At 44.0% G+C, this 14,886-nt stretch overlaps 1 protein-coding gene across 3 annotated transcripts in view; it reads right to left on the reverse strand.

Moving 5' to 3' along the window:
- The window catches only part of kdm5c (lysine demethylase 5C), a 44,204-nt gene extending 35,442 nt beyond the window's left edge, over positions 1-8,762 (reverse strand). For all 3 annotated transcript variants that reach the window (XM_080734156.1, XM_080734155.1, XM_080734154.1), the window contains exons 1-6: positions 8,356-8,762; positions 6,206-6,353; positions 6,034-6,111; positions 5,522-5,644; positions 4,820-4,987; positions 4,112-4,249 (exon numbers count right to left, since the gene is read on the reverse strand). In XM_080734156.1, coding sequence (XP_080590282.1) covers positions 4,112-4,249; positions 4,820-4,987; positions 5,522-5,644; positions 6,034-6,111; positions 6,206-6,349 — 651 coding nt within the window. In that variant the 5' untranslated portion in view covers positions 6,350-6,353; positions 8,356-8,762. The remainder of the gene's footprint in view (positions 1-4,111; positions 4,250-4,819; positions 4,988-5,521; positions 5,645-6,033; positions 6,112-6,205; positions 6,354-8,355) is intronic.
- Positions 8,763-14,886: the final 6,124 nt, after the last annotated feature.

A 14,886-nucleotide genomic window follows, 5' to 3' on the forward strand; every position in this document is an offset into this window, starting at 1 on the left:
CAGCCAGGCCGAAGGCGTGGTAGAGACCATGATTTCGCCCCAGTCCAACTGTCCGTCCATCTGTTTACAACTAATCTCCGCCTGAACGATGTGAAACTGTGCACACACTTCCTGGAGGCCAGGGTTAGCTTTGCCCCACATCTGCCTGTTATAGCGCCAACAGGAGGCAGATCTTTTCAAAAGGCATGTTTTATTATTACTCCTACAGACTTTGTCAGACAAATCGGTACACATTATCTCTATAGTCCGGTGATCAAGACGGATCTGTCCAATTTGTCATATTCTATCCTGATTGGCTAAAATTGAGTTCTTCTACCTGGCCTGGCAGACACCTGTACTCTGAGAGAAGCACATTTGTGTAGGTGGTGTTGATTTCAACTAAGATTTCAAAACATTGTTTGTTTTTTTGAACAATGGCTTCCGTTTCAGCCTGATGGGTTTTCAGAAGAGAAAGGCTGTAGTTCTCATTTAGCTTGGAATCCCCCACCCAAGATATAATTGGTAGGCTGGTTTCGGAAACCGTCCTCAGCCCACATCAGAGACGCAGAGTGAGTAGAGCGAAATGGTGCCATCTTATAATGAGCATTAGTGAGGACCCAATTATATGAAGATAAAATAATAATGTGTTCCTTTAACGGATTCGGAAAACAGTGAAGTAATCACAGTTATGATATGGAAAAGCCCATGAACATCAGCAGGAAGGAGATAGGTAGAGAATATGGGCTTCACTAAACATAAAATGATATGGCAAAGGAAATGCATACATGTCCGTACGTCTGCCTGCCTGAGAAAAAGAATGAGGTGAAAGAAAAAAACAAGAGAGGTGAGCAAAATGAGCAATGAGCAGCGGCAGCAGCAGACTGAAGCACCGTAGCAGCACGGCAGGTGCGGCAGCGGCAGAGAGCTAGCATGCTAGGATGATGCATTGCATTCTGGGATGCATCCCATCCCATCGTCCTCATGTGCTCCTGTGTGGCTGTTAAAGGATAAACTGGAAAAACATGAGATGCTAACCCGGGTAATTTTTCATTTTTTAATCTCCAAAACAACCATTTTATAGCCAAAAACAAAACAAAAGATGTTCCAGAAGGATCACTAAATGAAAAACGTACTCCAGGTGTGACAGAAAGAAAACATGTCCTGTTGTATGTATCAGGGGGACCCCCCCCCCACCCTGACAAGCACTTGGAATTGTAGGTATTACATTTAATGTGACTCGGTTCCGCAGAGAAATATCGTGAAAATAGCAGATCTACATGCTGTTGTGAGCATGTAGATCGGCTATTTTCACAATGTTCGTCTCTTGCTTACTTAATATTTGACAGTTTGACCAGTCCTGTCGAATATCCGACTATTCGAATACTTTTTAGGTAGAATAATTCGAATACTAAAAATCACACTCGTGTGAACTGAGCGGTGGTGTGTGTGTGTGTGTGTGTGTGTGTGTGTGTGTGTGTGTGTGTGTGTGTGTGTGTGTGTGCCCCCTGTGTGTGTTTGTGTGTGAGTGTGCCTGGCCTATGCCTGGCCTATCCTGAACAACAGCGCCCCTCCCTTAACATGTGTGGTCAGAAAAGGTTACTGCAGGCTACATACCCGGAGACAGACAGACAGACAGACAGACAGACAAACAGACAAACAGACCCACACACACGGCCACGTATAGGAGCGTTGTGACCACCGCTCAAAAATCACTATTCGTGAATGCCCTACCAGGCATAATATCTTAAAATCTTGTAGTGTGCAATGCATGTTTATAGATTAGAGAATCTTTTTTAAATTCTCCAAATGTGCATGATGCAAACCCAAATAAAAGAATCGGTTAGGATGTTTAAGCTCCTGTAGTGTGAGCCCAGCTTTAAGTGATCAGATGAATCAGTGTTATCATTCAGCATGTAGCTTGAGGTCACAAGGGTCTCAAGTATTTTTGGAGCTGTGTGGAGCTCCCTATACGTGGCCGTGTGTGTGGGTCTGTCTGTCTCCGGGTATGTAGCCTGCAGTAACCTTTTCTGGCCACACATGTTAAGGGAGGGGCGCTGTTGCGCGCACACACACACACACACACACACACACACACACACACACACACACACACACACACACACACACACACACACACACACACACACACACACACACACACACACACACACACACACACCCCCCTCCACTTCGAACAGAGGTTCGATTTTTATCTCTACACTTGTATCTACCGGTAGTCTGTGTTTTATGCTTACACCTTCACTTCACCACAGGGATCAGTAAGCCCTGCGGAAACTCGCAACTGATAAATCAATTTGTCTGTTTTTAACAACCGATTCTCACGCAACAGCTCTACTTTTACTTCCTGTTTACACAAGCAAGATATTATATAAGACCAAAGGGCCTGGTGCTGACAAGTTGGGCTAATGCATATACCCTCTTTAGTAAATGTATTTCAAATTCATTACGTTTTAGTCCAAGAGACCAAAACAGATCGGATGCCATTGCCGCTTGAGCTGAGAATATACGATTTAGGTCACCACACCGTGCTCACTCAATGACACCCAGCCATTATTATTACTACTACAGTAAAAAGCCCCACATAAATGTACACCTGCTAGAGATTTCAGTTACATCCGACACTTTCCACTTGACCAGTCAACCAATCATGCACGAGATGTATTTGTATTTTGTATGACGATTTTTTTAACCTGAATCCTATCATTCTAGTCTGTGTTCTATATCGTCGTTGTCGGGTGGAAACCTTGTATGTCCAAAACCGTTCGTTTTGTATTTATCATTTAAAAAATGAACGAAACTAGTGAAAACAGCCGATCTACAAGCACACAACGCCTCGCGGTGCGAGGCGTTGTGTGCTTGTAGATCGGCTGTTTTCACTACTTTTGTGCGACGGCCTTGTATGATGAAGCAGGGCTTTACTTTGCGAAAGAACGTACAAATTTGAAACTTGGAGATACAAGGTTTCCACACGACAATGACGATATATTACATTATTATCCTTCTATAAAATCTCATGACACTTTCCAATACGTTCCAGGTATGCATTTTACACAGGCTTCAAAACATTGCCGATGACCTACAATGTGACCAAGGGCATGGCACGCCCCTTTCTCAAGGACACTGCTTCCCACAAAGTACAAGCATCAATGACCGGTCCCCCCGGGGTCCACCAGTCAGGACTATTAGTCAGTCACTCGACATCTTCTGCCTCAGTCTCACCTTTTCAGCCTCCACCTCATCTCCTAGCAGGCTAGCACACTATACATTTCATTTTACTCGTGGACAACTGGACATGCCAAGAAGTACATAGAGATAGATGCTAGTTATGTTATTCAGATAGATGCTAGGTATGTTCTTTATTAAGTTGACAGATGCTAAGCTTCTTGTTGACCATGTATTTACCCTTCTGTAGTTGAACCGGAAAACAAACAAAATCATCCTAGGGCAGGGTTCCCCAATAGGCGGCCCGTGGGCCATTTGCGGCCCGCGGGGGGCTACTGTCTGGCCCCCACCAACCTTATTACTGGAATAATGGTGGTATAAGAGCAGCAACAACACTAGTATATCCTCGTTGTCGGGTGGAAACCTCGTATTTCCAAATTTGTACGTTCTTTCGCAAAGTAAAGCCCTGCTTCATCATACATGGCCGTCGCACAAAAGTGCCGATCTACAAGCACACAACGCCTCGCACCGTGTGCTTGTAGATCGGCTGTTTTCATTAGTTTAAATCATTTTTAAAATGATAAATGCGAAACAAACGGTTGTGGACATACAAGATTTTCACCCGACAACGACGATATCTGAACCGTCGCTGGAGTAGCGGGAACGCCACCGTCGCCCCCTGCAATGTTGTGGCCCTCGGCTTGGTACCCTAGACATAATTCGGCCCTTGGGGAAAACTAATTGGGGAACCCTGTCGTAGGGTTTCATGCCATTTAAATGAAAAGCAACTGACAAAAACGACACCCTGGACATTCTCAGGGCAGGCATTCAGACCTTCTCAGTTTGGTCTTGCGACATCGGCTCCTTGTGCATTTTTAGATCTCCAGAAATGTAACTACGCGATGCAACCGATAAGATCAGACATTCAAATACAGTAATAGATACTCACATCTGGCTGACAGCGGTTGGCTCTGCGTCCATAGCTGCTCATCTTGGAGGGCTGGAGTGACTGACGCAACGGGATGGAGTGAGGCTTGTACTCTTTCTCTTTCTCCTCACCATCATAGTGCTTTGGCTTGGGAGTCGGCTAAACAGGGAAGGAAACACGGGATCGGGTCAAAACACACATACTAAAACAATGGAATCCTGTGGATCTTGGGATCCACAAGGGAACAGTGTGGCTCCAAAGTGAGTCTTAAAGGAGTAGTTCACCCCCCAAAATTACTTTTTTTTCTTCCTATTGATTAGTCACACCATGGAGACTTGAGTTCAATATTGTATTTATTTTTTTGTATTCGTCGCATTCCTAGGACAAAAGAAATGATTATTGTAAATTTACCCCCATTGATTCTGGATGGGGACCCAAATGAATGAGCCTGGATGGGGACCCAAATACAAGGCCCTGGATGGGGAGCCAAATGCATTTGTGTGAGAATCAATGGAGGTAAATGTACTTGACCCTTGACGCTAAATTTACCCCCATTGATTCTGAAATCGATCTATAAGAAATCGATCTACAAGCACCCAACAAAAAAGATTGGGAACCCCTGCTCTATACATTAGACAGTCATTGTGTGATTATTCATAGAGAGAATGACTGTTTCCATGTTATTGGCTGCTAACACAAAGGGACAATGGGGTGTGTGTATAGTGTTACCATCGTGGCACCGGACTGGAACACTTCAAAGGGGTAGACGATCCGCTCATAGTGCGACCGCAGGAGGGAGCCGATGTTCTTGCCTGGGGGATAGCCGAGCCTCTGAGCCACACGGGCCCAGCGCCGCTCCTTACAGAGCATCTCAAACCCGCCTTCTTCTGTGACAACCTGGAACAAAAATGTAAATTAAAAAATAGGTTGATTTCAACCATTTGTTTTCTGTTGACTAGGGCTGTCACAATTATTACATAATCGTCTATTTTGTCATAATCGTCATAATCGTGAATGTTGAAAAATGTTCATACATTTACAAACATTTTCAGAAATAGTGGAAATAGCAGATCTACAAGCTCACAACGCGCCGCGATGCGACACGTTGTGAGCTTGTAGATCGGCTATTTCCACTATCAATGTTCTTTTTTAAGTAGAAAGTTGTCAAATATGTCAGTAATTTCTTTGTATATTTAAGTTATGTGTCATATCTGCCATGTGCAACTTCAAAGCCTAAAAGCCAAACAGAAATATAATTATCAACGACAAATACACAATTAAATCGCTAATCGCAATAATCTGAGTGACAATTAATCGTCACGTAAAATGTCATAATCGTGACAGCCCTACTGTTGACTGAAGTATGATACAGGCAAGGCACGAGAACAGGGGGGGGGGGGGGGGGGGGGCATCCACTTATATCATATTTACCTTTGACAGACTGAAGAGGTCAAGGATGCGCCTTTCAATGTTTGGGAGTTTCAACGAGGATCCCTGGATCTCCCAGAACTTGGCAATGCGGTCTAAATAATTCAGCTTCACTCGTGTCTCCGCCTACATTGGTTAGAATTAGGGACCACAATGATTAGATATAACCCCACGCATTAACAGCTCTACATTATCCACTTAAACCACATGAACCCCTAGCTTCCCTATCCCTATTCTGGGGGTGAATATTTTGTGAAAATAGCAACAATGCAAAATATTTAGTGTACAAGGGAAAAGGAGGGTAGACCCCTAGGGGACTCTGGTCAACTAAGTATACAGGGTTTAAAAGGTTAAACCCTACATAAAATCTTTGTCGAAAATAGCCTGCCTACAAGCTCACAATAAACAGTTTTCAACAAATCCTCGCCAAATTGACTCACACAGAATAGGGTTTATGTCGTTAACAACCATGTCACATAACACTACAATAAAAAGAATAAAAAGAAGGAACAAACCTCTAGTTCATTAAGTCGCTGAATGCGGGGTGTGAATTTGAACGTGTCCAGCTCCACTGAAAAAGGTGGTTGCCACTCCTACAGAATCGCAACGGGACAACATAATTAAACTGAAGCCACGATATCAGCATGATATTTCACCGTTATCTAAACACAAAAACGAAATATTTACCGGCGGAGGTCGAATCTTGCAGATGCCAGATTTCTCTGCGATTGGACGGATCTTGGCGATGTAGCCCAGGGCATCCTGAAACTCCTCCCATGACGGCTCGAACACTGGGCACTCCGGTGGAGGCAAGAAATCTTCCCCCTCCATCGCCCTGGCAACAGCAAGAAACCCAAAATCCAAGATTAGTTCATGAAGTCAGGCAGACATTATGAGCTTTATCAAGCAAAACGTTTCACCTAGTCAAACGTGACCTGAGGAGGTTCTAGCCTAATTTAAGCAGCAGGCCAAGCTCCAATAAGTGTCGCATCTGCAGCGCATTGTTAGTTTGTATTGTAAGGTTTTCTATTTTCAGTGTGCAGCACCGTCGTACGACAAAGTATGGATTGGGCCTTCCACCACAAGATGGCGGAGCTCTGATGTGCTCCATTAATGAGGCGGCGCAAGCCTGAAGGCCAAGCATTTGTTAACTACTACTACCTTCTTGGTCCTTGTGATCAATAACAATCAATACAGTAATAAGAGAACCTCTCAACAACTCTTCCCAATTACTTTTGTCCGCTCAATCTTCAGTAAAAAGATGAAAACGGTGCCGTAACAATAAGCACTGTAACAGTTTTACATACTTGTTCTTCGATTGGCAATGCAGGCCAAGTTTCTAGACAAAGGGCATTTCACTTCAGTTTTCCCTAAAACAAGCTGCGTCATCTGTTTGTTTACTCAGACGGGGCTTCCTGGTTTGTTACGACATCATTACACCATAATACTTTAGGAGAGGAAATGCACCGGATATTCATTTCCTCTGTATCTTTCATAACACTGTAAACTTGCATCAGTTAAAGACACCGAACCCCACACATCCAGACATAAAGGTAGGTAGATGGCAGAGGGGAGGAGTTCTGCCTTGAAACTGGTCTGGTCTCATTTCCAACCCCCTCCCCCAACATCACAGACAGACAACAAAACAAACGCCATGCCCTTATGAACTTAGGGATAAAACACTCAAATTGTCATAAAATAATGTTCCAGCTTCCAGGGGTCCATCCTCTTCGATGAGTTGTGTACAAAGGACCCCAATGGGAACATGCCATAGGCTTTCTTGGGTTTAAAATCCTCTTGGAAGAACTTTGTATTGAACTGTTCTTTCCTGTGCCTCTTTTTTGCAAACAACTGCTGATAAAGTATTCAATCAACCAATCAATCATTCTTCATATGCATAATGAACTACAACAGAACACCCCAATGAATAAATACCAGGGGTTTAGGTCAAAAACTATAATAAATCTAAATTCCACAAAAATGGTATTATTATTATTACAATATGTTGAAACAAATCAACCCTAGGCCTAGCCTAAAGCATCTCCAAGAGACACTAAAGCCATCAGAACTCGCCAAAGAGTTTTAATTGCTGGCATGTGGATCAAACGATGCTCTCTCTGACTTTCTGATTCTTCACGGGCCCAAAAAAACAAACAATGGCGTGAATGAAGACTCCATGGACCCCATAGCGTAGGCCACGTACAGCACGTCACCTCTTTAAGGTTCATGTCAAATTCTCCACACATTTTAAAGCGTCAACAAATCCACCGTTACATAACTGCCAAAAAACACAGAACGTATCCACCTGTTTCCACAAGAATTCACTGTAAAATCAGGAGTTCACATAACAAATTCGATTAAATAAAAACGGGGGAGGCCAGGCCAATAATTAATGTCAACTGTTAAACTTGGGATAACCCGGCCGGTGTGTCGTATTAATAACCACGGACTGGTTAATATTTCATAGCTGTGACAAGGATCTAAGCAGACCCAGGAAAACCACTAGACGGATCAAACGTAAACATCCACCATCAATGACCTAAAACAAAACGTTTCATTTTATGGATCAGTTGCTGAAAACCTCAAGGAAAGTGCCATTGTTCAGACTGTGATGTAAGGCTACATCATAGCACGGGCTAAGCGTTGCTAGAAGGCCTCCTCCACTCCAGTCGCAGAAAGCAAGCAGGCAGCACCTCTCCCACGGTTTAACTAGACTTAGCACTCCGGTTAGCCTCCTCCTGTAAGCTAGTAAACCTCCCACCTGGGCTAGACATGGTTTGATCTTATATATATCATCATTATGATTATTATTATGAACCCCACGCCCCGTGACTGACCCGTAGACACCTCGATGTCCCGGGGAATGACTGCAAAATGTCCTTCCTCTCTCTCTTGTTGTTGGTGTTGTGGTGGTGGTTGGTTGGTTGGTGGTGGCTAGTAGCTGTTAGCTAACGGTGGCCAGCTGTGTTGTGGTGGTCCAGTTGGCTAGCTAGCTATAGCTAGTAGCAGGCTAAGCCCCCGTTAGCTAGCTATTTAAAGTTGGCCGTTTTTCAGCCCCTCACTCCACCATATGTAATCCCGTCCCGTCGTCAAACGCATGAGTCTGAACAACTGTCGACGGCATGTGGTCGCTCTGCTTGCACACGAGCGTCTTGCACTTGGTTTGAATGATGCCCCACTATCTGTATCAATCACTGTGTGACCCACTTCACATCACTTCATCCTGCTCTTTACAACGAGACGCCATCTTAGTTTTTTTTCTCGCTTTGCTGCTAGGAAGGAGGAGGAGAGGAGAGGAGAGGAGCTCCTCCACTCAACCTGAATTCTTCTGGAGACGACGACGAGCCGCTACGTCACAAGTAATCCACAGTTACCTGAGTAATCCAAGTTTATCCAACTGTAACGAACACGCTCACCCATTGATTGATTGATTGATTGATTGATTGATTGATTGATTGATTGATTGGTTGATTGAATTCTTTATTAGCAGTTTGCTAAAAACACAGGACTGAGATGGTAAATGGTGCATTTATATTGTAGCACTTTTATCCAAAGCACTTTTGATAGATTGCATCATTGTGCGTTACATTCACAGTCACACGCATTCATACAGCAATGGTGGTGGAAACCATGCAAGGCACACCAACCTGCACATTGGGAGCAACTATAGGGGTCCGGTTCAGTTCCGCATCTTGCTCAAAGACCGTCTTTAAGACACTTAATTCTGGGTGAGCCCAGGATCGAACTGGGAACCTCGTGGTTCCCGTCCGGCCTCTACCGGCCACTCTAGGCGAATGCCAGAAAAGTCGACCTCTTTCAAAGTCGACCCCAAACTCGTTTCCCAACAGGTCTGAGGCCTTAGATGCAGAATAGACAAAATCAAATATTTGCTTCTGGGGGTCCCTGGAACAAAATATTTTGTGATGGGGGTCCGTAGCCAAATACATATCATTCTGGGGGTCCTTCACATGACAAAGTTTGAGAAACACTGATGGCCACATAAGTTTTTTTCAGAAAATTGTTATGATTTAGAAGACATTTGTAGAATGTGCCTATCAGTGGTTAAGGACCCCCAAAATGTATTTTTGGCCGTGGACCCCCATCTCAAAATAGTTTGTTCCACGGATGGACCCCTATTGCTAACCTTTTTGTTCCAGGGACCCCCAGAAGCACAGATTTGATTTTAGTCAAATCTGTGGCTAATTTTAGCCACAGACCCGTTGGGAAAAGAGTCTGGGTCGACTTTGAAAGAGGTCGACTTATCTGGCTACCCTCTAGGCTACCCCTGAGCCACTATTAAGAGGATTTTTTTTTTTTTTTTTACTATTAACACATTGGCCGCCATTTTAACATTGACTGTTTGGCTCTCCTGCCATTTTGTTTAATGAAAAAATTTATAATTTTTTTTTATATTGACATTTTTCCTAAATTCTGTATTCTTTTGACAATGTCCTACAGTACCTGAAATGAAACAAGACAACCTCTAGTCTCACCAAAAAATAAAATAAATAAATAAAAAGCTTTTTTTCTATAGTTGCAGCCATCTCAAAATAGCCATTTTTGACCAAAATCCAGCTATAATTGAAATAACTGGAGATATTGACCTTTTTGTGATCGATCGCTTTTCAAGTGGATAATTCAGTTGATATTTGAATTTATGGCGTCAGGCACTTATCAGATAAGTGTACTAGTGTAATAAGTGTAATTGTGTAATAGGGCAATAACTGGAATAGTGTAATAGGGCTGTAATAGGTCACCTCTTGCCCTTAGGGCGTCATACTGACTTCACAGAAATAGAAATAAGCTTTTTACCTTTTATTCAACATTCAAGTGTTTTATTTTGCACAGATCACATTTTGACACACACACACACGCACGCACGCACGCACACACACACACACACACACACACACACACACACACACACACACACACACACACACACACACACTTATAACTTATAACTTTATATAAGGCAAGGCCTATGTGTATAACTGTAAATATGTTCCCCATATTCAATTGTTTTTATTTATTTGTGGCACTTGCTTTGGCGATGTAAACGTAGCCTATGTTTTCTCATGCCAATAACGTTCCTTTGAATTGAATCGCTCTCATGCTCTGTTGATTGATGTGCGCAAACTGCTGGCTGCATGGCCTCAGTGGCCTGTAGAGAACTGATTGGGACAATTTGCCCTGCTTGTTGCTGATCCGTTCTGGGTCTATACCAGATGCGGAAACGTGTCTTGCATGTATCTGAGTGTTACATAACCGGATACAGTAGGCGGGCTTTAGAACAGAGCACACTCATTATAGTCTATGAGCACACTGCTGCGATGTGCGATCACGCTAGATGGTTCCAGGAGCGCTGCACGTTCTCTTCTCAGGCTGCGCGCTCGTGCACGGCGCGCCTCAAATGCACATGCCTGCATGCGCGCGCGCATCGCGCGTGCACAGCAGGGAAAACCTAGCGAAGCTAAACAGTAGGCCTACTTTGGAAACAGCTGCCAAATGATGATCGTCGCGTTTGCTTTTTCTTACTCGTTGAAACGATTATCGTGCTTGTGATGCGGCTGATGCGACGAGGCGTTGTGTGCTTGTAGATCTGCTATTTTCAGTACTTTTGTTACATGGAGTTATATGGACCTTGGACGCGACCCTTTCATCAGACTGGAATATTATCCACCAAAACAACAGTACGTTTAGGATGGAAACAGAGCTGCCAAATGATGATCGTCGCGTTTACTTTTCTTACTCGTTGGAGGACACTCGTGAAACGATCATCGCGCTTGGGATGAGGCGTTGTGTGCTTGTAAATCTGCTATTTTCACTACTTTTGTTGGAGTTATATGGGCGCGACGCGTCGCTTTTCTTCAGACCAGAAAAGCCTGACCGAGGACTTCGCCGGGGGGTATTTTCTCCTCTCCTCTCCCGCGAGCAGGGCTTGAAGATCGGATTGGTAGTCGAATGGACCGGCGCTGCATCAGGTGATTCTATGTGTTTGTACTGTAGTGGGTTGTTTGGCTCAGAGGCTGAGGATCTGTTCAAATGCTTCATTATTTTATACTTTTGCTATTGAAAAATAGCAGATCTACAAGCTTGCAGCGCGACACTCGTTGCCATGCTGTGAGCTTGTATATATCTATTTTTGAAATCCCCCTATGAAGACAATTCGCCGCAGTGAATCCTTGTACCCACTGGGTACAAGGATTCACTGCGGGCCCCCCATGAATTTTCTTCATAGGGGGATTTCAAAAATAGATATATACAAGCTCACAGCATGGCACCGAGTGTCGCGCTGCAAGCTTGTAGATCTGCTATTTTTCAATAGCAAAAGTATAAAATAATGAAGCCCCTTCCACCTTGGGCCCTAGTAAATCAGACTCAGTCCCACTTTTCCCTTGTGACGCTCCTGCTGATCTGATCTTCTGATCTTCGTTGTTGTGTGGCTGCCTGGGACATAATATTTTGTTGTCGAGACTTTGGGGGTTATGATGAAGCTGTGTGTTGTTGGCCAATGAGGCAGGTCATGGCTTTCCAAGTGAACATTTTACTGGATTTTGTTTGATTTGTGCAAAATGGTCTCAGATCCAGCTGCTCCGTTGTCGCTTCTGCCAGCCCCTTCACCAGGCATGTACACACATAGACATCAAAGGGGGCTTGAGCCCCTGCCCCTGAGGGCTGCATTCAATAGAATTGTCCACCAAAAGGCCCCTTTAGAAATGTCAGCCCCTGCCTCTCTAAATATTCTCTGCACATCCCTGCCCCACATCCTTCTACATGCGTGTGCCCAGTGTGTCGCTGATTGCACTCTGCGGGCTGCGCTCTGCCACGCTAAATGCATTCACTGTGGTTTATTGGGAGTTTTATTCATTTCTATTGAGATTTATACGTTATTACACTCTTGTTTTCAAACACACTTACTTTGATGAGTGATATCTTTGGTTCCTTATATGACAGAAAGCTCAAACTTTTTCACGGGCTGCAGAAGAATGTAATTAAACATTACATTATATAAAAGCAAATTCTCGGGACTATCGGGCCTGGCGGGGAGCGACATTGGAATTTTCTCGGGACTATCGGGGGAGGCGGTCAATGTGTTAAGAGGATTTTAAACCCAAGAAAGTCTATGGCCTGTTTCCATTGGGCTCCTTTGTAGGCAACTCAATTCATTTATACACTTTATATTTATTGACTCATCAGAGTCAAGACTCAAGAGGGAATTGAGCAGGTGATAAAGTTACACTGATTGATTGATTGTTTGTTGGTTGATTGATTGATTGACATCTTTATTGACAAAATGCAACTACAAGCACACAAACACACCTAACATCTTTATTTGTTAAAAATGTACACAAATAATGTTAAACATGTGTGTGCGACTGTGCGTGTGTGTGTGTCAGGGGTGTTCTTGGCTGGATTATTCATGAAGCTTTCCCGGAAGAGAAAGATCCCATGATTGGCCGCTAGTTGCACTGTTTCCCCCCCACGAGGTACCTTTTGCCAGACCCATGAAATGGGTAGGCCTACATAAGCAAATGTCGGTCTGTCCGGGTTTTCTATATAAAGGGTATATATGATGATGACATGATGATGACATGCCTACAAAAGGCATGATGTCATAAATGATGATGACAGACAGGGGGTTGGCAGAACCGGGGTCTGGCACAACCAGGTTGACCTGGTCTAGTTTTTTTGGAGAACCTCGTGTCCTCAGTACGACACACAACAAGTTTGAAGTTGAGCAGTCGAGGCTGATGCCCGTTAGGATGCATACCCCTTAGGTTGTTCAATACCTGTTCTACCCATCTGTCTATGTCCTCTTTATGACCATATTGAGATATTCTCTGTCTGTCTGTCTGTCTGTCTGTCTGTCTGTCTGTCTGTCTGTCTGTCTGTCTGTCTGTCTGTCTGTCTGTCTGTGTGTGTGTGTGTGTGTGTGTGTGTGTGTGTGTGTGTGTGTGTGTGTGTGTGTGTGTGTGTGTGTGTGTGTGTGTGTGTGTGTGTGTGTGTGTGTGTGTGTGTGTGTGTGTGTGTGTGTGTGTGTGTGAGTAACAGAGGCTTCCTGGTGCTCAGCTGGCTCGGATCACTTCCTGGTGTAAAGAGTCGCCATCCCCGGTTTACTTCCAGTATCTGTGCGAAGTGGGCGGACACCTTTTTAGGAGACTGGAAGCAGGTTGGAGTGAATGCAGTCTATTCATTCCAAGAGTGAACACAGCTTCTGAACCAGTCTTTAGCTCTTTGGTCACTGAACGAAATATTGGACACGATCGTCACAAGTCACACGTTATTCCCAACATTTCCATACGGGGCAGCATTGGCCCAGGGGTAGAGAGAGCGTCATTAGAACACGAAGGGTTCCCGAAGGGTTTCCAGTTCGAATCCGGGCTTCCCCACAGTCGAAGAATCCTTGAGCAAGACTCTGAACCCCTAGTTGCTCCCGGTGAGCAGGTTGGTGCCTTGCATGGTTTCCTCTGCCATCTGTGTATGAATAAGTGTGTGAATGGGTGAATGTAATGCACAATCTATGTGAAGTGCCTTGGATAAAGGCACAAATGCTCCGTTTACCATACTAATTTGCTTTTTTCAAAGCCCTCACACTGCACCATAAACTCCAACACCGACCATGGACAACATTATACATTGTGTTCAAGGTGGGGGAAGGTAGCCTATCCTACAGCTAGACCACTGGCTCCAAGTAGCTGATAGAGTACAGCATCTTGCAATGGGCCTGGTGTACAAGATACACTACACCTCCAAGATTCCCATGTACCTGACAAACTACTTCTTAAAGGTCAAGGATGTTCACGATCACAACACCAGAGGCAGCTCCACTAATCATCATCAACGTAGATTTAACACTAAACAAGGCTCTAACTCGTTCTCCTGCTACACCATCAACATGTGGAACGCCCTTCCACAAGCCCTAAAGGAGAGCGAATCCCTAGCCTCCTTCAAAATTGGTATGAAAAGTCACCTTCAGACAGCTGCTACCCGTGACTTGTAAATAGACTAAGCCCCTATGCTCCCCCCCCCCCTTTTCTTTTTTTTTCTGCCTTTGTATTTGATGTTATGCTTTTGAAACTGATATTATCCTAGATAAAGTACTATGTTCTATCTGTCTGTCTTTCAATGTTATATGAGATACTTAAAGTGTGGTTCCTGTGGAAATAAGCCTCGGCTTTCTAGGATCTCCTTTTAGTTGACCTTGTACCAGTGATTTGTACTGTCATGAAACTGTACTTTTTTCTATTGCAAACCTCTAATAAATTCTTCAATCAATCAAAAAACTGGGGGATATTCTGACAAAAGAAAAAAAAGAAAAGGCTTGGCCTCTCCAATTATAGTAAGCACAGCAGTACATTAGCCTG

This window comes from Nannobrachium achirus (assembly GCF_963921795.1).
Source record: "Nannobrachium achirus genome assembly, chromosome: 9".
NCBI lineage: Eukaryota > Metazoa > Chordata > Actinopteri > Myctophiformes > Myctophidae > Nannobrachium > Nannobrachium achirus.